This window comes from Fusarium tjaetaba (assembly GCF_013396195.1).
Source record: "Fusarium tjaetaba strain NRRL 66243 chromosome Unknown NRRL66243_c0000069, whole genome shotgun sequence".
Classification (NCBI taxonomy): Eukaryota; Fungi; Ascomycota; class Sordariomycetes; order Hypocreales; family Nectriaceae; genus Fusarium; species Fusarium tjaetaba.
The window spans coordinates 325,724-344,620 of record NW_023501265.1 but is presented as its reverse complement, the minus strand read 5'-3'; the positions used below and the strand labels follow the sequence as shown (position 1 = coordinate 344,620).

At 48.2% G+C, this 18,897-nt stretch overlaps 9 protein-coding genes across 9 annotated transcripts; 6 read left to right on the top strand and 3 right to left on the bottom strand.

The window, feature by feature from the left end:
* Nucleotides 1-1,331: 1,331 nt before the first annotated feature.
* FTJAE_3681 (transporter SEO1) lies at nt 1,332-2,894 on the top strand (the record flags this gene model as incomplete). The annotated part of the gene is made up of 3 exons (XM_037350005.1): nt 1,332-1,488; nt 1,545-2,736; nt 2,789-2,894. 3 exons carry the CDS (start codon nt 1,332-1,334, stop codon nt 2,892-2,894), a joined length of 1,455 nt encoding a protein of 484 aa, XP_037209344.1.
* A 1,852-nt stretch (nt 2,895-4,746) lies between these two features.
* On the top strand, nt 4,747-6,557 carry FTJAE_3680 (sugar transport STP1; the record flags this gene model as incomplete). Its single annotated transcript, XM_037350004.1, has 4 exons — nt 4,747-4,847; nt 4,907-5,214; nt 5,269-5,747; nt 5,793-6,557. 4 exons carry the CDS (start codon nt 4,747-4,749, stop codon nt 6,555-6,557), a joined length of 1,653 nt encoding a protein of 550 aa, XP_037209343.1.
* A 510-nt stretch (nt 6,558-7,067) lies between these two features.
* FTJAE_3679 (uncharacterized protein) lies at nt 7,068-8,722 on the bottom strand (the record flags this gene model as incomplete). Its single annotated transcript, XM_037350002.1, has 4 exons — nt 7,068-7,835; nt 7,885-8,019; nt 8,067-8,615; nt 8,666-8,722. The coding sequence occupies 4 exons, from the start codon at nt 8,720-8,722 to the stop codon at nt 7,068-7,070; spliced, it is 1,509 nt and encodes a 502-aa protein (XP_037209342.1).
* Nucleotides 8,723-9,224: 502 nt separating this feature from the next.
* On the top strand, nt 9,225-10,761 carry FTJAE_3678 (monocarboxylate transporter 2; the record flags this gene model as incomplete). Its single annotated transcript, XM_037350001.1, has 5 exons — nt 9,225-9,444; nt 9,496-9,602; nt 9,650-9,824; nt 9,873-10,281; nt 10,332-10,761. The coding sequence occupies 5 exons, from the start codon at nt 9,225-9,227 to the stop codon at nt 10,759-10,761; spliced, it is 1,341 nt and encodes a 446-aa protein (XP_037209341.1).
* A 343-nt stretch (nt 10,762-11,104) lies between these two features.
* Nucleotides 11,105-11,911, top strand: FTJAE_3677 (QDE-2-interacting protein; the record flags this gene model as incomplete). The annotated part of the gene is made up of 1 exon (XM_037350000.1): nt 11,105-11,911. The coding sequence occupies one exon, from the start codon at nt 11,105-11,107 to the stop codon at nt 11,909-11,911; it is 807 nt and encodes a 268-aa protein (XP_037209340.1).
* A 281-nt stretch (nt 11,912-12,192) lies between these two features.
* FTJAE_3676 (major facilitator superfamily transporter) lies at nt 12,193-14,080 on the bottom strand (the record flags this gene model as incomplete). Its single annotated transcript, XM_037349999.1, has 6 exons — nt 12,193-12,336; nt 12,387-12,598; nt 12,642-13,429; nt 13,479-13,674; nt 13,729-13,802; nt 13,929-14,080. The coding sequence occupies 6 exons, from the start codon at nt 14,078-14,080 to the stop codon at nt 12,193-12,195; spliced, it is 1,566 nt and encodes a 521-aa protein (XP_037209339.1).
* A 400-nt stretch (nt 14,081-14,480) lies between these two features.
* FTJAE_3675 (uncharacterized protein) lies at nt 14,481-15,283 on the top strand (the record flags this gene model as incomplete). Its single annotated transcript, XM_037349998.1, has 2 exons — nt 14,481-14,606; nt 14,657-15,283. 2 exons carry the CDS (start codon nt 14,481-14,483, stop codon nt 15,281-15,283), a joined length of 753 nt encoding a protein of 250 aa, XP_037209338.1.
* Nucleotides 15,284-15,671: 388 nt separating this feature from the next.
* FTJAE_3674 (uncharacterized protein) lies at nt 15,672-16,621 on the top strand (the record flags this gene model as incomplete). Its single annotated transcript, XM_037349997.1, has 2 exons — nt 15,672-16,026; nt 16,302-16,621. The coding sequence occupies 2 exons, from the start codon at nt 15,672-15,674 to the stop codon at nt 16,619-16,621; spliced, it is 675 nt and encodes a 224-aa protein (XP_037209337.1).
* A 496-nt stretch (nt 16,622-17,117) lies between these two features.
* On the bottom strand, nt 17,118-18,578 carry FTJAE_3673 (uncharacterized protein; the record flags this gene model as incomplete). The annotated part of the gene is made up of 1 exon (XM_037349996.1): nt 17,118-18,578. One exon carries the CDS (start codon nt 18,576-18,578, stop codon nt 17,118-17,120), a length of 1,461 nt encoding a protein of 486 aa, XP_037209336.1.
* Between the last annotated feature and the right edge of the window lie 319 nt (nt 18,579-18,897).

The following is an 18,897-nucleotide window of genomic DNA, read 5'->3' as shown; positions in this document are numbered from 1 at the left end:
TGGGGGCAGGATTCGAACCCGCGAGCAAAAACGAATAGTGGCCGAGGGAGGAAGGTTTTTAGGAGCGGATTTTAGGGTCTATAGGTTTTTAGGCAGGCAGATACCACTCGACCACTCTTCGCTGAAGGGTAGAGTGTGACTTTGGTATATAACCCTTCCCCTGGGCGGGCATTTCGCGGTAGCGCTCGTGTGCCGATCCAGTTGATCCCACGCGCTGTGATAATCTGTGCAACTGTCACCCGGTGACCAGCCTCGTTGCTTAAAATTTGTTACCAACAGCGGACCACCGAAGTGACCGAACGGAATCTCATTGAAGGTTGCCTCCAAGTGACCGAGCCTTATGAAGCACTTCATCATAACATTGCGAAGTCTGGTCCTTTTCAGTCTCATCAACTCTGCCGCCGCTTGTCCTGTTGCTGGGCTCACTCACATCTTCGATTCCTTCCATTTTGTATTGCACTTAAGATCAACCACAGCTAGACGACAAATACCGAACTTCAGACATGCTGATATTTCTTATTCAGTCGTTCGCAGCCTTTAGAATGTTGCGCGTCAGTCTGTCAAAAATGTAAGTCGCGCCGAAACCTGTCTTCTCACAGGATGGCATCTGCCTCGACGCGTTCAATTCCACGGATCTGCTAACCTACGACAGTACATGTCCCTCAAAATCCATGTATATCTTATTCCAATAAAGTATCATATCAATAGTTTCTATTGGCGCCAATTGCCCCAGCCCGCCACGAAACGTTGCACAGGGATGAAATTGCGACATTGGGAGCACGCAATTCGCCCCGCGTCTGAGAGCATATTCTCACCACGATAACGAGCTCGACAAGCATTTATGCCCAAAACAAGTAATTATCGATATCGCTACTGGTCCGGTCGATTATTTTGATTGGTTTCAATATCTCACTGCATGAATCGGAAAACTCGAAACTGCAGATCTGCAAATGTCTCCAGATGCGCCATGGGCATCTGGATGGCTGACAGGAAGAGAAAGGACAGAGATACGGAGTGGTCTGCCAAGTACCTGATACAGGAGATTGATCTTATAAATTTCCATATCTATGATCGGAATCCAGATCTGTCGTTCCCCGACGTCGGTCGTCGCATCAAAGTGTCGTCAAATCATGCAATACGCCAAGCAAGCACTATCTATCAATGTGCACATGGCACCCACGCCTAGTGTCACCCAGCCCGATAAAGAACGCATCTAGCCTCTCGATATCCCAATTTTCGGATCCTTGCTTGCGTTCGCATATGCTTTAAAGCCCCTGGCCCATCGCCCCAACCGCCGTCCTGCATAATCCTTCATCTGCACATCCATCACAATGTCTGTCGCCAAAGAAAAGAAGTGGTATCATATCCAGTGGTATTCTGATACAGATACACCGGAGGAGCGAAAGTTTATCATTAAGCTTGATCTTCTTATTGTCCCGTATGCTGTGATAGCTTATTGGGTGAAGTACATTGATCAGTCCAACTTGAGTATGTCGCCAAACATATCCCGCCCTCATTCCAGACTTTTGACTAATACTTTGTAGATAATGCGTACGTCGCGGGTCTAAAAGAGGACCTGGGCTTCAAAGGCAATGAACTTGTTCAACTACAAACATTCTACATCATCGGCGCCGTCTTGGGCCAGATCCCCTTCTTCTTCCTTCTCACCTATGTCCCCATCCACTGGTTGATCCCAGGTTTGGACGTTTGTTGGGGAGTCTTCACACTTCTTCAATACAGAGTCAACAGTTTCGCCGAACTGGCAGCTTACAGATTCCTCGTCGGATGGTTTGAGGCAGCTTTCTTCCCTACTATGCACTATCTCTTTGGCTCATGGTACAGAGGCAACGAAATTGCTCGCCGTGGCGGTATCTTCTACGTCGGCTTATCGCTCGGAACACTTACCGCTGGCCTCATTCAAGCCGGTGCTTCAGCTCGACTCGATGGTGTGAATGGATTGGAGGGTTGGCGCTGGATGTATATCATCTGCGCGCTGATCACCATTCCGGTCGGCATTGCTGGATATTTCGTCATCCCAGGAACACCTGATCAACCGAACCGTCGCGTTTTGAACCAGCATGACATCGATGTTGGTGAGCAGCGACTCAGACGAGCGGGCCACAGCAGTCATGGAAAGATGAAGCTAGGACACCTGAAGAAGGTCGTTCTGTCACCGCAATTCTGGGGTATCATTCTCGTCGATGTCCTGTTCTGGAACGCTGGAACTCACAGTAGCTCGGGCTCTTTTCTCTTGTGGATTAAAAGTCTGAACCGCTATTCGAAGGCCAAGGTCAACGAGTTGGGTACCATCGCACCAGCCCTGGGCATTTTCTACACTCTCTTCGTTTGCTTTGCGTCAGATCTTGTGCTGGGGCCTGCGTGGGCTATCACTGTTTCGACTGTATGGAACGCGCTCGGTCTTATAATCCTCACCATCTGGAACGTCCCGGAATCAGCCCTCTGGTTCGCATATTCGACCATCTACGCGTCGGTCGCGCTATCAAGTGTTCTTCACGGCTGGGTCAATACGCAACTTCGAGCATCTCCAGCTGAGCGGTCCTTCACGCTTGTCCTGATCAATGCGATCTCGCAGTCGACAACAGCTTGGACACCTTTGCTTGTATTCCCGACCGTCGAAGGGCCTCGCTTCCCTAAAGGTTACCCATTTGCTTTGGGATGTGCTATTGGTCTGCTCATTGCGACGCATGCCCTTCATCTATGGCTCAAGCACCGAGAGTAAGTACATGTACGTGATGAATAGCATGGAACACCAGCTAACAAATGACAGTCCTCAAGCTGAAGCCCCAACTCAATTTTTGTCCGAAGAAACCGGTGATATATCTTCCGATACTGGGTCTAAGACCGCCAACTCCAAAACTGCATCCGTCAACTGAAGAATTATTGGGTTGTCGAGGGATTGCCACCTTGTACGATTGTGTTTGGCACGTGGAACTCCAAGGAGTTGACGGAAACGAGGCGTCGGGAGCAGTTGGACGTGTTCCAGGGTGAAAATAGCCGTAGAAAAGTACAATAAAGTTCTTGAAAATGTCAGAACATATCAGCAACCAAATGATCAAGGACAATTCGTCGTTTTACTTGCCGAATGTTGTGATTCTGCCGATTTAACGGTCCCCTGCTGGGTAGCTGGGTAACTGGGCATGACTCGTGATGATCGCCTTGTTGCGCCCTAAAACATTGGGGAAGCCGCTGAAACCCTGTCACCATCAACTACCGTCCGGTGTAATCCCCCACTGATGCTTCGCGAAGAAAGGCAATCTTGGTGATGCATGGCCACAGGATTATGAGATGTCGTCGCAGTTTGGAGTCTCGGAGAACTGAGAGTTTTCCAGCGTGTTTCTGGCCCATATCGTTGCTGTGCTGTTTTATGCTGAATCACTTCCGTCTCACATATTGGAATTATTCCCGAAACCTTGCTGTGCCGCTTCAATTGAATCCGGTCCGGCCGAAGGTCAATCTTTCGGCCGTTAGGAACAATGACATCTCGCGACCACAGTAAGAAGAAAATTGAAGTTCACCTTACACGTTTCATTGAGCATTGCCCGTGATACCTTCTTCAGGAAACTCCGCCCTTCTCGTTCCGCAGTTCTGGGCAGGCAAACGGCGCTGTGAACGTGTCGCGGAATTATCCCCGAGACAATCCCAGCCATCAGCAAAACTTGATCGGCCAAGCAAGCTGAATTCTTGTTTGCTCCAACACAAGCTCCACGCTTCTATTCCCAGCTGAATCAGGAAACGATGTCATAGCGGCATTGTCCGGCACGTCGGCAAACATTTTTCTCTTAAAGACCTCCAGCGAAGATACTCCACTGATCTACCCTCTCTCCTTGGGGGGCAAGAAAACAGCGAACCCTAAGATGCAGTGTTAAAATAAACTCATCAAAAGTTATCCTAATCTTAGGCTATATTACCTAAGTCTTTTTGTCATCTAGGATCAAGGTCCTGTGTTTTCTCCCCAACTTGGAGAAGCCAGTGAAAAAGCGGACACTCCGCAGATGTATCTGTCTCCCTTGCAACAACAGATCACACGACCGATGCGAAAATGACTCGATGTCAAGACTTTGAAGCTCCAACGTAGCATGAAAAGCATCGGAGCCGCATGCCGATGTTTGTTTAAACTGCTGCCTGTCGCTGAATTATCCCTGTCACGAGAATAAAACGTGGGAATTACCACTCAACTCCAGGAAATCTCCGCTCAGGCCCAGTAAAACCTCAGAATGAGGGTCGCTGATTGGAGCGCATAAACGAAACATGGGGGAGTCTAAAATGTCTCCACCACCTCCAATTCTCAACCTGGGGCAAGATTTGTCGATGACACTGCTTTTTGAGGTGTAACGGCATGAACAACATTGAAGATCAGTAACACAAAGCTAATAGTATGAGTAAATACGAGGTTTTCAAGATGATGAGATAATCAGTATTTACATGGCTTCATGGGGAACCAGAAAGAGTGAACCGCCTGGCATCTGGTATCGCGTTGAGATCATGACCAAGTTTTGATCAGAGCCTCACGGAAACAACTTGACCAACGGCCATGTTTCCGCCCCTCACCCAAATTAACCACGCTAATTAACACGCTCTGATAATTGAGCAAATACGGTTATCCGATGTGGATCTCGCGTCTCATCCTCCGCACAACAAGTCACTTGCATCAAGTATAAATGCAACACCTACCCACAAGATCATCGTCAGTTTCTTAACATCCAAGTCTAATGCCAAATAGCAATCATGGAGCGCCTTCCAGGTTTCAATGTTGCGAACCACTTTGAGAAGCGTCAGCTTCTCATCGCTATCAATTGTGTTGCTGCCTTGTCGATCTTTTTCTTTGGGTATGACCTCATCATTTTCCCCAACTTCAATGGTTCAGTCTTTTCGCTAACAATTTCAGATATGATCAAGGAATGATGGGTGGTGTGAATAACTCGAAAGATTACATCGACTTGATGGGCTTTGGCTATGTTGACGAAAAGACCGGCGAACCAGTCATTACCGATAGTCTCCTCCAAGGCGGCATCGTGTCAGTTTACTATCTCGGAACTCTGTTTGGCTGTCTCTTCGGAGGCTGGGTAGGAGACAAAGTCGGACGTATCAAGACTATCGCTATTGGTGCTGCCTGGGCTATTGTTGGTGCAGCGCTGCAATGCTCAGCTCAAAACCACGACTGGATGATCTGTTCGCGCGCAGTCAACGGTATAGGTAATGCGTCTCTACCAAGGTTGACTCCAATCTTTTACTGACAGCAGGGTCTAGGAACCGGCATCCTCAACGCTATTGTTCCAGTTTGGGCTACCGAGACAGCTGAGCATACCTCACGAGGCCAGTTCATCGCAATCGAGTTCACTCTCAACATCTTCGGTGTCGTCGTGGCCTACTGGTTGGAGTTCGGTCTCTCATATATTGACAACAATAACTCTGAGTTTGGATGGCGTTTTCCTATTGCCTTCCAGATCCTGCCCCTGCTTGTCCTGCTAGGATGCGTCTGGTTCTTCCCCGAGTCTCCTCGCTGGCTTGTCAAGGTTGGCCGAGACGATGAAGCCCAGTACATCCTCCGTCGTCTCCGTGGGTCGAGCGAGGTGGATCTTTCCCGCGCCCACGCCGAGTACACCGATATCAAGAACATAGTTCAGCTTGAGAACAAAGAGTCTTCCAAGAACTCTTATCTGCACATGTTCTTTGGCATTGGATCAGGGGAGCTTCATACTGGTCGACGCGTTCAGCTAGTCATCTGGGTAAGTCTACACAACGCTATCGTGTCATTCAACTAACAGTTACAGCTCCAAATCATGCAAGAATGGGTCGGCATCGCAGGCGTAACAGTATACGCCCCTACAATTTTCAGGATAGCCGGGTTTGACACACGCAAATCCCAATGGATCAGTGGTCTCAACAACATCTTCTACATGTTTGCCACGCTCATTTGTGTCTACACTCTCGATCGTATCGGCAGAAGATGGACTCTTTACTGGGGTGCTGTCGGTCAAGGAATAGCTATGTTCCTTGCCGCGGGATTCTCCAAACTTGGCCAGGAAGCTCGCAATGCGGGTGACCTCGACAAAGCTAGCTCATATGGTGCAGCCGCAGCATCCTTCGTCTTCATCTTTACTTCGGTCTTTGGAGCTACATGGCTAACAGTTCCTTGGCTCTACCCTGCTGAGATCTTCCCGCTCCAAGTTCGAGCCAAAGGTAACGCTTTCGGCGTTTTCGGCTGGTCTATTGGCAACGGATGGTTAACCCTTCTATGTCCCGTCATGTTTTCAGCTATTGGCGAGAACACACTCCATATTTTTGGAGCCTGCAACATTATTGCCATTCCAATGGTTTGGGCATTGTATCCCGAGAGTAACCAGCGCACTCTTGAAGAGATGGATCTGCTCTTTGCGGCTGATACACCCTGGGTTTGGGACGCTGAGAAGAAGTTCAAGGAATTGAAGGAGAAGCAGCCTGGGCTTGTTACTGCTTCTGGTCATAACAGGGATGTTATGGATGTTGAGCCTGGCGTTAAGGCTGGTTCTGGGGATGAGGTGAACTTGAGTGCTTGAAGGTATGTGGGAGAGTACTTTGATCCGGTATTGTAGTAAGCTGTATTTATGTAATGAATGTAACTATGGCTCATGAAGCCTGGCCAACACCAATATGATGCATACAAGTGAAGTTAAGGCAATTGAGGTAGTGACAGTTGCTATGCTCGGATCCCGAGGTCATAAGTACTAATGAAGCCAGCCTTTCTAACCAATGAGATTCAGCCCCGTTGGCTCAGTGGTAAAGCGTATCACTAGTAGCTTCACGGCTTCACGAAATGATAAGATCACTGGTTCGATTCCAGTACGGGGCAATTGGTTATTCTTTTGCATATCTACCCAATAGTCTTGCTTTTTGTTACCGTCGTGGGGATTTCGTCAGTGCTGACTGAGGCTGCTTACTTGAGAATCTTTGCGCTGCCCGATTTCCTTCTTGAAGTATGGATGTAATATTATCATGTCCGCATCTTCTACCTGACTACGGAGTACCTCGGCAATCACTCGCACCAACATCTCCCATCGAACCAGTGCCTACAGCTCTGGTGGTTTCTTGAACTGCATCAGATCAATCCCAAAACTCGTCCCAGGTCCCTTCATGTATTTAATCGCCCGACACCACTCAAGCTCCCTCTTCATACCCCGACCCGCAAAGTACCCCAGCAGAGTCGTTTGGGCATTGCATGTTATCTGCGGGCCGAAAGTACCATTCTCACTCCGATAGCAATACTCGATACTTTGACACATCATACGCGCGATATAGTCAGCATCTGCCTGGGTCGGTGAGCCCTTCTGTGTAAAGCCATCCGGGCACTCGCTAGGGGATGGGGAAACACCCAGGCTTGCAGCCTTTGCGCGAAGCAGCAGGATTGTCTCAATGATATCTAACATGATGCTGCAGCATAGAATCCATGGACTGGCGCCCTCCACAGATGAAAACATCAGGGCGAATGGAAATAGCTTATCTGGATATCCATCGTCTGCTGGATTACTCGCTCTAGAGGGAACAGACCAGAATAGCGGCGTTTGGTTGCGTACCGCTATGTTGCGATGTACAAGGGCTCGCCAATTCTCAAGAAGATAGAACTTCTCAGTCAGAAGATCGATGTATCTTGACAATCTTTCACCATCTGCCTCATCACTTGAGGCCAGGCCATAAGCTTCAGCCATGACTGACGGGATATCGATGGTCATGTCGAGGAATGCACCGAAGGAATCTGGGGCAGCCCACGGGCCAATGTGCTCTCGCCAAAGCTTGGGTTCAAGATTGAGAGGCTTCTTCTGTGACAGGGCTTGAATGACCTGGGATAGTCAGCAGACATTACAGGGCTGCTCCGGGAACGTGTCCTACACATATCACGCAGAGACGTCGACACAAGTCGTTCCAGCTCGCAGTATTTGTGTCAGGGACAGCTCGATGACGAAGGATCTCAGATACGCCTTGCGCGTGAGCATTCCAGCTCGTGCTCGCATGAAAAAGGAAGAGCTACCGATGGTCAATCTCCTTCAATATCTGAGAGTTCCTTGACCTACCTCACAAGTGGATAGAATCACAATAGCGGCAATACTCTCGTCGTTTTTCCCTAGTACGCAAGGACAGTCAAGAACGTGAATAACCTTGGATAGTGCATGGTTGTATAGCTCAATGGCCTCGTCGTAAGACACGCCCACTTCACCGGACAGCCTAATCTGAATCGCAACAAACGCAACAAGTGAGTAGTCCAAAGCTTCGCTAGGGCCTTCCATTTTACACACAGCCTTGAGCCACGAGGATGGCGTTGAACTATGGTCTTCCTCGCTCGTGGTGTATCGCCCTTGAGGAAAGTAAATGTTGACTGCAATGGAAAGCGCTTGTGATCGAAAAGTTGGTATATCGTATGCTCCTTTCGAGTTTATTTGACAGCGCATCCGTTGTAGCACGCTCAACCAGTTCGTCTGCTGCTGCGATTGTATGACCGAGAGGGCGGAAACATTGAGCTGCGTCGGAGTCCGATGGACCCATAGGGTAGGATGTTTGCCAACTCCACGACAGATAATACCGGCCTTGGTGCAACGCTGACACCGAGGCGACGTCAGGTCGCACTGAAAAGTCTTTAGTGATGAATAATTGTCGAAAGGAAAGTGAGTCAGACCTTGACGCGGCGTCGTTTGCAATCGGCGCATGCCTTGGATTTAGAAACACCAACCATGCTTACGAATAAGCTAAACAATGAGCATGGTCTCGAAGGTCTCGGTGAGGGATACGCTAGGCTATATGTAGTACCATACCTCGAGAGCCTCGACAGGGATATCTCTTACAACAATTGCGTATAACGTGGTTTGAAGGGGAATGTCAAGGGACTGAAGAGAAACGCAGTAGAGAGATGTCAGCTCGCGTTTTAGCGGGTATCCAAGGGTCAGAAGCCGAGAATCTAAACTATATTCGGAATCATCCTTCGAGATAACCGACAGGGATTAAACCTTAGGGTTGAGGCCGAACACTCTCCGATGAAGCTATCCCATATTCGGAACCATCTCGCGAGAATTGGCCAAGGGTCGAATTTGTAAGATAACGAGCATGATGTAGATCATTGTGAATTCAAACAGATATATAACTAGTAACTTAAGCATGCTGAGTGATTCTCTCATCAATCCACGGCTCACTCACCTCAGAGCACCTCACAGTCGACCATCAGCCTCAAAAACGCAGCAATGGCCGCCTCAGAACCAAGCCGTCATCAATCCCTCTCCTCCCCCGCCTCTGACGACGATCGCCCTTCCCAAATCGAGCAGTATAGCGAAAAAGCGCCCTCGCAGCAAGAAGGGACGTCAGCACCAGACTTTGGTCCGCCGCCTGATGGAGGGTTCCAAGCTTGGCTTGTTGTCGCTGGGGGCTTTTTCGCTGTATTTGCCAGTTTCGGGTGGATCAATTGTACGTGACTCTCATCTTTCGATGATGGGGGAGAAGCTGACGAGGGATTAGGTATCGGCATCTTTCAAGATTACTATGAGCAGAATCAGCTCAAATCGTACTCTTCTAGCGATGTAGCATGGATATCATCCATCGAGTCATTCATGCTGTTCTTCTGGGTACGTCTGGCCTCTGCCAAACGTCAGTTCTCACTAACATTTCACAGGGCCCAGTTGTTGGCTACATGACAGACAATTACGGCCCTCGTATTCCCATTCTCATCGGCTCATTTCTACACGTTTTCGGTCTGATGATGACATCCCTATCGAAGAAATACTATCAGATCATTCTCTCTCAAAGTATCTGCAGTGCACTGGGGTGCTCATTCCTCTTCTACGCACGTAAGTATGCACCTTCAGATCCCGAGATGCACAACTGACGATACCCAGCTATCGCTGCTGCTGGCACATGGTTCAAGCGTCACCGCGCTATCGCCTTTGGCATTATCACTGCAGGATCCAGCCTTGGTGGTGTTGTCCTCCCGATCATGGTAAACAAGCTTGTTGTCCAAGTTGGCTTCGGCTGGGCGATGCGATCTGTGGCTTTCCTCTTCTTGGGACTGCTGGTAATCGCCAACGTTACCATCAAATCGAGACTGCCACCGCCCCGAAGGAAGTTCGACATCAAGGATTTCATCACGCCATTCAAGGAAATGCCATTCCTTTTGCTGACTGTCGCTGGATTTATGCTGTATCTGGGCTCCTTCTTGCCCTTCAACTTCATCATTGTTCAAGCGAAAGAACTCGGTGTGTCGGATAGCCTGGCTCAATATCTAGTATCCATCGTCAATGCGGCTTCGTAAGTAATCCTAGAACTACTTCCCTGAATTTGACTGACAACTTGCAAAGCACCTTTGGCCGTCTTGTCCCCGCATATTTTGGCGATCGAATCGGCGTCTTCAACGTCATGATACCTTTGACCCTACTTGGAGGCATCTTCACTCTCACAATATGGCTCACTGCCCACTCCACAGCTTCGGTCATTGCATATGCAGCTCTGTATGGTTTCGCGTCCGGCTGCACTTTGTCTATTGTACCAGCTATGGTTGCAAGTTTCTCGGATGTTCGTAGCATCGGAACCCGTAGTGGCGCACTCTATGGTGTTTCGGCCATTGGTGTCCTTATTGGAAGCCCAGTTGCCGGAGCCATTGTTAGCGCAGAGAATGGAAGTTTCTCTGGATTGATCATCTTTTGTGGTGTTACAATTCTGGCTGGTGCTGTATTTGCAATCCTGTCGAGACAGGCATTGACTGGGGGACAATGGATCAAAAAGGTTTAATGTACAGGACACCCTCATCACTTTCTTACGAGGTAGTTGGGACTTTTTAACGAAACTGCAGAGAGATCAAGACAGATAGATTATGTGTATAATAGTTCAAAAATAGACAGGGACTCTACTCATCATGGACCAAATAGCATCAGTCAGCAACAGAGACTTTCGCTTAAAGATTTGAGTTTGCTTTGCCCTGTCCATGAGGCTCCCTCGTTAGGTTTGCTATCTGTCCACAACCTCACAATCTTCATGCCTACCAATTTGTTAACCATCGCTCTCTTGGAATTGAATGATGACTACCACTGCAGCCGAGCTAGCCCACAAAGGGATCCTCAGAGATGAGACAATCATGCCTCGCTGGATCTTTGGCTACTCTCTGAATCCGAAATTGCTCAATGGCGCGAGCTGGCCCAGCATACCGCAGACAACTGTACCACGCGGGCGTGATTCCAAAATCAAGGACCTGGGATTTCTCAGCATCGATGTTGACCACTTCATGGTGGAAAATGGTGCAATACAACGAGTTGAGATTGGCTTGTCCTTCCTAAAAGCACAAGCTCTACAACACCTACACGGAAAATCAGCGCAAGGCGGCGACTTGACATCTGGCGTCATCGAATCTCATCATCTAGTGTTTGGTCACAAGAAAGCATTCTCATGGAAAAACTACCACTTTTTCTTCGGGAAAGCGAAGCCGATTAAGCTATCGCACGTACGACCCGCGATTGAACGGCTCACTAGGAAGCCTTATGTTCTGGTTGTCCATGGGGCAAAGCAGGAGCTTTCACTGCTCTCAATGCTGAACATAAAGCTTGAACCTGTCTTCATTATAGACACTGTAAAAGCAGCTCAGTTTCCGCTACAGTTGTGGTACAGATACAGTCTAAAGCAGCTACTGGAGGAGTTCAAGATACCCTACGAGAATCTTCACGTAGCGGGAAATGATGCACACCTCACGCTCCGAGTGCTTCTTATGATCGCCGTCAGAGACGCCGAGGTTCAACTGGAAGGGAAATGTCTGCGTGATTGGATTCCGATCTTCAAAGCTTTTGCTCAGTCTCCTTTACCCCCGCAACCCCCAACCAAAAGAGAGCTGGCGGCCATGGCTGAAGCTGAAGCTGAGCAGCAGAAGGTGATCAAAGAAGGGGAATTATAGCGTTTGATGATGATTGCGAGTCAATTAATCCACAAGACTAGCTGAAATCCCTTCATCACAGGTTTTAGACAGTGGACTCAGCATTCCAGGAGGCGGTTTAAGAGAAGCTTAATGTGAATGATAGACAGAAATACTCATTAAATGGAAGTTATTTCTATGTACTCCAACCTTTTATTATGCCCCCTAAGCGCCGCTAAAATATGCATGCCATGTTCATGATTCAATTTGGTGGTCACCTCTACAATTCTTTCCGTCCCCTATTTTAATAGTGTCTGAAGCCTTTAGTCTCTGTCGTTCAGGAGAGGCTCGCCTTCGCTACCCTCGTTTTGAACTTCATCCTCCTCTTCATGCTTCTCAATCAATGTGCTTCCGGGAGGCGGGAAGTTGGAGAATAAGAGAACCGCCATAGCCAATAAAGCAATAGCCTAGTAACTGATAAGTTGCGTCCACCAAAGATTGTACAATAGTAACTCACCGCGTTGCAGAAGAAAGTGGCATATGCTTTGCCAACCTCGGCCAAACTGGCAAAGATGAAGCCAAACAAGCCTTGGGTAGCCAGCCGTGCTACGTTCTCGACCAGCGTAACAGCGTTGAGAGCATCGGCGCGCTGAGAGTCGGGACACATCTGTGTAATAACACCTTTTGCTGCTGGCGCCGATCCGGAGCCGAATGGGAGAAGAAACGCAGCTATTCCGTTAGTGATGTTCAGTAGGGGATTGTGAAAACGTACCAAGGTAGATATGCCACGGCTTAGTCGCGAAAGCGGCAACTGTAGTAAGCAGACCATCGACTAACAAGCTCCATCTGAGAAAGACAAGATCAAAGAGACATCCCTCGTCCTCTTTGGTGCGACTGACCGCCTCGTACGGCTCATGATCAGCCTGCTCCCCCAACGTAGCATCAAACTCCCCAGCCTCCGTTGGAATATGCCCCGGCTCCGCTTCATCATCGCTGTTTGGTTCAGATCTGATAACACGACCTCGTCCCCAAGCGATGATCCTCGGGAACAGCAGAATCAGGAAGAAGCTTCTCATGAACGCAAACTCCGACATGAGCCAGCCGTTATCACCCTGGCTAAAGTTGAACGCCGCTGTCGCATACATCTGGATGAGAAGGGGTGCATAACCAGTTGCGAGCACGGAAACGAATATGCCACTGCAGAGGAAGATGACGCCGAAATGCTTCTTGACTCTTCCGTCTGCGAGGCGTAATTTCTGCGGTGTGAGGATTTTGAGAGGCGCGAGAAAACCAGAGACGCCTTTTTGACCGTTTTTGCCCCCATTGGACATTAAATCGGGTGAGATATATGGTAAGGCGAGCCAGACGTAAATACCCGCGAGGATGAAGGAGATGAACGCAACGTCGAAAGGAGCTCGGATGTCGATCGCGTCACCTATCATACCACCGCTTAGATAACCAATTGCTTGCCCCAACATGATGGCGCCTTGTAGCTGTCCAAATACTGCTGTCCTTCTGATCGGCTCGACAACTTCTCCAGCAATGACGTTGACAACAAGACTGAGGCCAAAGTTAGCAGCTGAGGAGCAATAGTTTGTAGCTGACTTACATGTACCCAGCTGGACCGCCTAGAATTGTAATCAATTGAGTCGCTTGAATGATGATCATTCCTTTTTCTCCACCTGCCACGACTCCCAAGATTTGTGTGACCACGCGAGCTGCTGGGATGAGAATCTGACACAAAAGCGCCGCTCGGGGGCCGAACTTTTTCGATGTCCAGCCCGCAACAAAAAGGTTCAACGTTCCTTGTAACAGTCAGTATCGCATCCATTATTTGACTTTCAATTGACCTGGCTTACCGCAAAAGGTAGTAGACATGCCAAGAATACTGTATTGAGTTGCCGTTCCAGCCGCAATCTCGTCACGACTGCACCTATCGCCGGGACCATTGTAAGAAGGATGCGACTCATAAAACGAATCACAAGTCATTAAATGAAACACATAAAACAATCTACAACCCATTAGCTTCTGCCCCCCTCAATTAACAAAAAGTACTCACGGAACTTGGGTAAAACTGAACGATAACGTGATAAGAAACCCCGCAAGCAAAATACGATTCTCGACGCTGAAAGCTCTCGATAACCAGTTTCTTACTCGTCCTTTACCATCCCCCTTTTGGGGGAGAAGTGGTGTAGTCTCGTCACTCGCCATTTTGGAGTAAAAATACAATGACAGGTTTAGAAAAGAATGAGGCGAAAAAATCTTTGATGATAAATACAATTGCGAGATCGCTGTCAATCATTCGGTGAGAGGGGGGTATGGATCTCTTTCTTGATGGGGTATAGCGTGGTTAATCGACCGGGATTACTCGGTTATTGCTGTTATCTACTGACGTTATCTACTAGTCTACGTACTCTTACTACTCTTCATGCATTCGGATGATAAGCCATTTTCACATCTCAGGGAGAGGATCTGGACAACTGGGCAAAAGGACGACATTAGCTTTTTGCTGCAAATGGTAAGCTTCGGTGGAGCACGTGATGCATAGCTTGCCCCCACGTTTATTTCTCAAATCTCATGGGTCAACACCATTCCTCCGTCATGAAACAACATGGAGTATGTCACTGACGATCAGGTGCTCAAGATCTTGAACGAGTTCAAGGAAAATAAAATTACTCTCGTGGAATGGGAGACTCCTCTACTACAGCGCTTGGGCTATCCGCTTGCACATCAATCAGTATGTCTCAAGCGCAACATGTCTTTCACGATGCTGACCTTTGACCACAGGATTTACTATTTTTGGTTCCCGACGAGCAAATAAACGATGCTAGACACATCGCATCAGCCTGTGGCTTACGAGACGATAACAAACCGCTAAGCTATATGGCCGAATACGCAGAGAAGAGTTATCGCTATGTCTATGGGGAGTCAAGTCACAAATTCATCCTGGTGCCCATTTCCTGGACTAGCATTCAACAAAAGGAGCTCGTAGCTGTTGATTTGGCTACACTGCCGTGTTCTTTATGGACGGTGCATGTTCCTGCCTTTTGCGCCGCCTACTTGCGCATCATCATGCGAGAGAATGCTGGAAGTACTGTTCGCTCGATAGCAAAAGCAGATCTGGCAAGCGTCATCGGCTACAGCATGTTCGATATGAGCTATGAAGGGGACTATATGCCTACACCGGAGGATCTAGAGCATCTAGACGCTGCTGAAAAGGAGAAAATGGCTGAAAATGATGCTCTGGAGATGGCAAATGCTCTTAGTAGCATAAAGCAATGGGAATTTACGGAAGAGGCGGAGTGGGCAAGGGATATGATGCTTCAGCTAGTATCTGGGAAGCTGTCGTATGACGATTTGCCGACAAGAAGTAGACCAGAAGTGTGGCTCAAACCTAAAGTTGAGAACACGTAGTTAAAATAAATCCGTCACGTCTAAGTTCTTTGTGGTGAAGACTCTTTTGAACTCTCGGCTTTATCACAGAGGAGATGTACGTGCAGGTTAGTTTTAAGCTCTCAGCCACAAATCTCAACTGCAAATGACATCCCTGGCTGCCTGCCTCACGAGTTAGACATTGCACCATAAATCGGCCACTAGCAACCTGCAATCGTAGGCACCAATTCTTTGCCAATACCTTTGCCCTAAGTTTCACAAAGCTTAGATGAGTTTAGAGTACTTTAGTCGACCTTAACCATAAATTGCATAAAACCTAGGTAAGTTCAGTGTATTTTAGACGAGCTTCAGACCAGTTCATCTTAATATCTTATCCTAAAATCATAAGCTTCATTACACAACCACCAATATGCCGCCGCTCCCAGTCAACATGAGGGAGGCTGCCCAAGCTTTCTCGCGCATTCTCACAGACACCAACATCGAGCATGCCTTCATTGGCGGTTTTGCCTTGAATTTATTAGGCAGCAACCGCGAAACCCTCGATATCGATGTCGAAGTCGCCATGGACGATGCGAACCCGAATGAGCTTCGACCTCATCTTGTGCAGCTTCTTCGCGAAGCAGATCAGCGGTTCATAATCTCAGACCTCAAGCTCTTTTTCGTACCAAAAAATGACCAGTGGGAGTTGCGAGTCCCGATCGAGACACTTGTCCGTGGCATGCTCGGCTTGCCTCGCCGATTCTCAATCCTCCGTCCGGGAGATGGTAAGTACAACACCCTGATGCTAGGCGAGGGAAATACCCTCGCCTAGGTAGCTTAATACCAAGTTCTTCCCGCTTTGACTCTTGTTGCTTGGCCTCTCGTACCTTCGGGCGAGCCTTCGGGGACCCTGCCCGGGGCCACCTCAAGCGGAGCACAACCCAATTGCCTATGGCTTCGGAACGGCCTTCTTCCGGTCGGTCGGCTGATTTGTATATCAAGATTGACTAATCACTTCACTTCGCGCTGTTTATAATATATCTAACCTAACTTTATACAGGTTCGATCCCTATCCTCCACCCCGGCGTTCTCATTCTCACCAAGATGAAGCGCTCATGTCAATACATCGGCAGTACGCGCCCTCAATCTGTGGTCAAGTTCAACTCTGACGTCCGCGATATCGTCTACCTACTCCACTGGCTCCAAGACCATGGCAAGAAAATCGACTTCATCAGCTATGACGCAGCCTCGCCCGAGAGACTTTACGAGGCTGTCCGACAGATGCGCGCTCATTGGGCTTACAGGGACGACAGTACCACCGTTCAGATGCTGGATGATGTTCTCGAGAAGAGCGATAAGGCCACTATTATGAGCAACTAAAGTTCTGGGGATGTTAGGTGATGAAGGCGAGCATGCATGGGGATTTCTGACACAAGTTAAAATGCTTGGCATCAGTTTTGACTTAATTATTACTATCACTATGTTGCTGTCTTAGCTGATATGGTAAACAAACGGACTCGATCACTTGAGCAGATTGGGGCGTCAGGGATCAAGAAAACTTTACCATATATTCTCGAGCAAACTCATCAAAGAGCACCCTAAAATCACGCTAAGTTACTAAAGTTATTTAATTTCTTGGGGAAAGTATGGTTCGGTTCAAGGCGGTGCATTCTAGATCACGCACTGGTGGCTATAACAATACTATCCACCTTTACCTTTACCTCGGTAGAGGGGTTAGGGGCGAGAGTCTTGGGTCTTGGGTAATCCCACGATTAATCAACTGGGATTGCGTGGTTGCACATCGGGATGGCATTATTAATGAAACATAGAAACCTCATGATACTTAATTATCTGTTTGTAGTTGATATTTGATAGTTTATATCCTAAGCTGAGGTTGGCGTAAGCCATCTGACCAACCACTACTGCTATGCGGAAAATCATTCTCGAACCATGGTTTTTGAGGAGGATATTCAACCCACAAGAGAGACCCATACGGCTCCTCCTCATCTCCAAACTCCTCTTCAAGAGTCTTGTGAATATCCGATGCCTCTTGAAGCTTAGGACAAGCCTCCAAGAGACCGACGACTTCTTCCCTTTTCAGACGGTAGCACAAATCTAGGCCCACGGAACGCAAGTTTCTCACTAGCTTTAAGCTCTCGAAGACATCCTCGTTCAAAGCACAGTCGCATGCATCTATCCACATCGTCTCTAGTGTCATCATATGTGCAGATAGGAATCTAGCCACAGCCCGATACACATCTAATGCTTCTTCCCCATAAAAGAATTTGTCAGGTTCATCCACCCACTCAGCCTCTCCACCATCAGCGATAAATGTTCTCAAATGTGACAGGCTAGACATGGAGTCCAAGTCTTGGGTATATAGAGGGACTTCGTTTCCCAAGTACAAATGCTCCAGCACTTGCATGTGAGGAAGGAACAAGCTCAGGACACTTCTGTCGTATTCCAAATTTCTAAGGTACAGCACCTTGAGTGTCGAACCTAAGGCTTTGCAGAGTGCCGCAAGGTCTACTAAAGTTATCCCCCGGCACATAATCTTCAGTCTCTGCAAGACCGGACAGCGCTGGCCTAGGGTTTTGAGGAAGCCTGTATGATCCCCAGATCCAGGGTTTATCATGACGAACGATATTACATTCGGTGACAGATAAGGCAACATGGACTCGTGAAACCAGGTACCCCCGGCATCCACCTCGACATGAGAGAGCTGTCCAGCAAACTCAACAACCCGTCCGTCCTGTGCCGGTATTGGAAGGGCTTCTTCGCAATACGTTGCGAGGCGCAGTTTTCTGACTTTCGGACAGGCGAAGAACAGATCAGCCAAGTTATCGACATAAGTTTGGCCGAATTCGTCACTCCGAGAAGCTGCCTCAGGAAAATACAAATGGAGGGTACATAAATTTGGGCACCGTCTTGCTATGTCTATAACCAGTCTTCGGGAGGATACCGGAGTGTCCCACTTAATGTCGAGAACCTGGACAAGGTTTGCTCGACGAGAATCAGCCGCCAGTGATTGCTGTAACCGTTCCAGGCCTTGAGAAATTTGCAGTCGTGAGCCTTCTGGAAAGGTGTAGATATATGGTTCGGTGAGACGTTGGAGGGTCCTGGAGGTACGAGCTAGGGATGATAAAGTCTTGGCTCGGATTGCTTTTTGATCGTCGTTGCATCGGTCATAGTGCAACACAATATGATTGACGATCATTTGATATATCTCTGTTGGAAGCCAGGAGGTTGGGGAACCCGAGTACCCGTCTCGCGACCCCATTGACTTGGTGACCTGGCGGGGAATGTCAACCGTGACTTTAGCATGACCGCCTGCCATATTGTCGTCTGGCTGTACCAAGGTTTTAAGAAGTGGGAAAGCCCTAGCACGTGATTTGTAACGATTAAGTTTCTTGTCTGGAGTAATTGTAAGCAGATTACGCTGATAAATGTGGTTGCCTGAAATGTACTTGTCTTCTGAGTGGTTATACAGTTCCTCTTGTGATGGAAGTATGTGTTACTAAGCCACGTGATGTCGTCTGGCAAATAATTGCAAGTATGGTCTGTTGAAGCTTTCTGAACAGGCAGAGGCAGTATTTGTAGGAGAAATAAAATAAAATATGCTTCTTAGTAAGGGGCCAAGACGTATGTTCATTCGT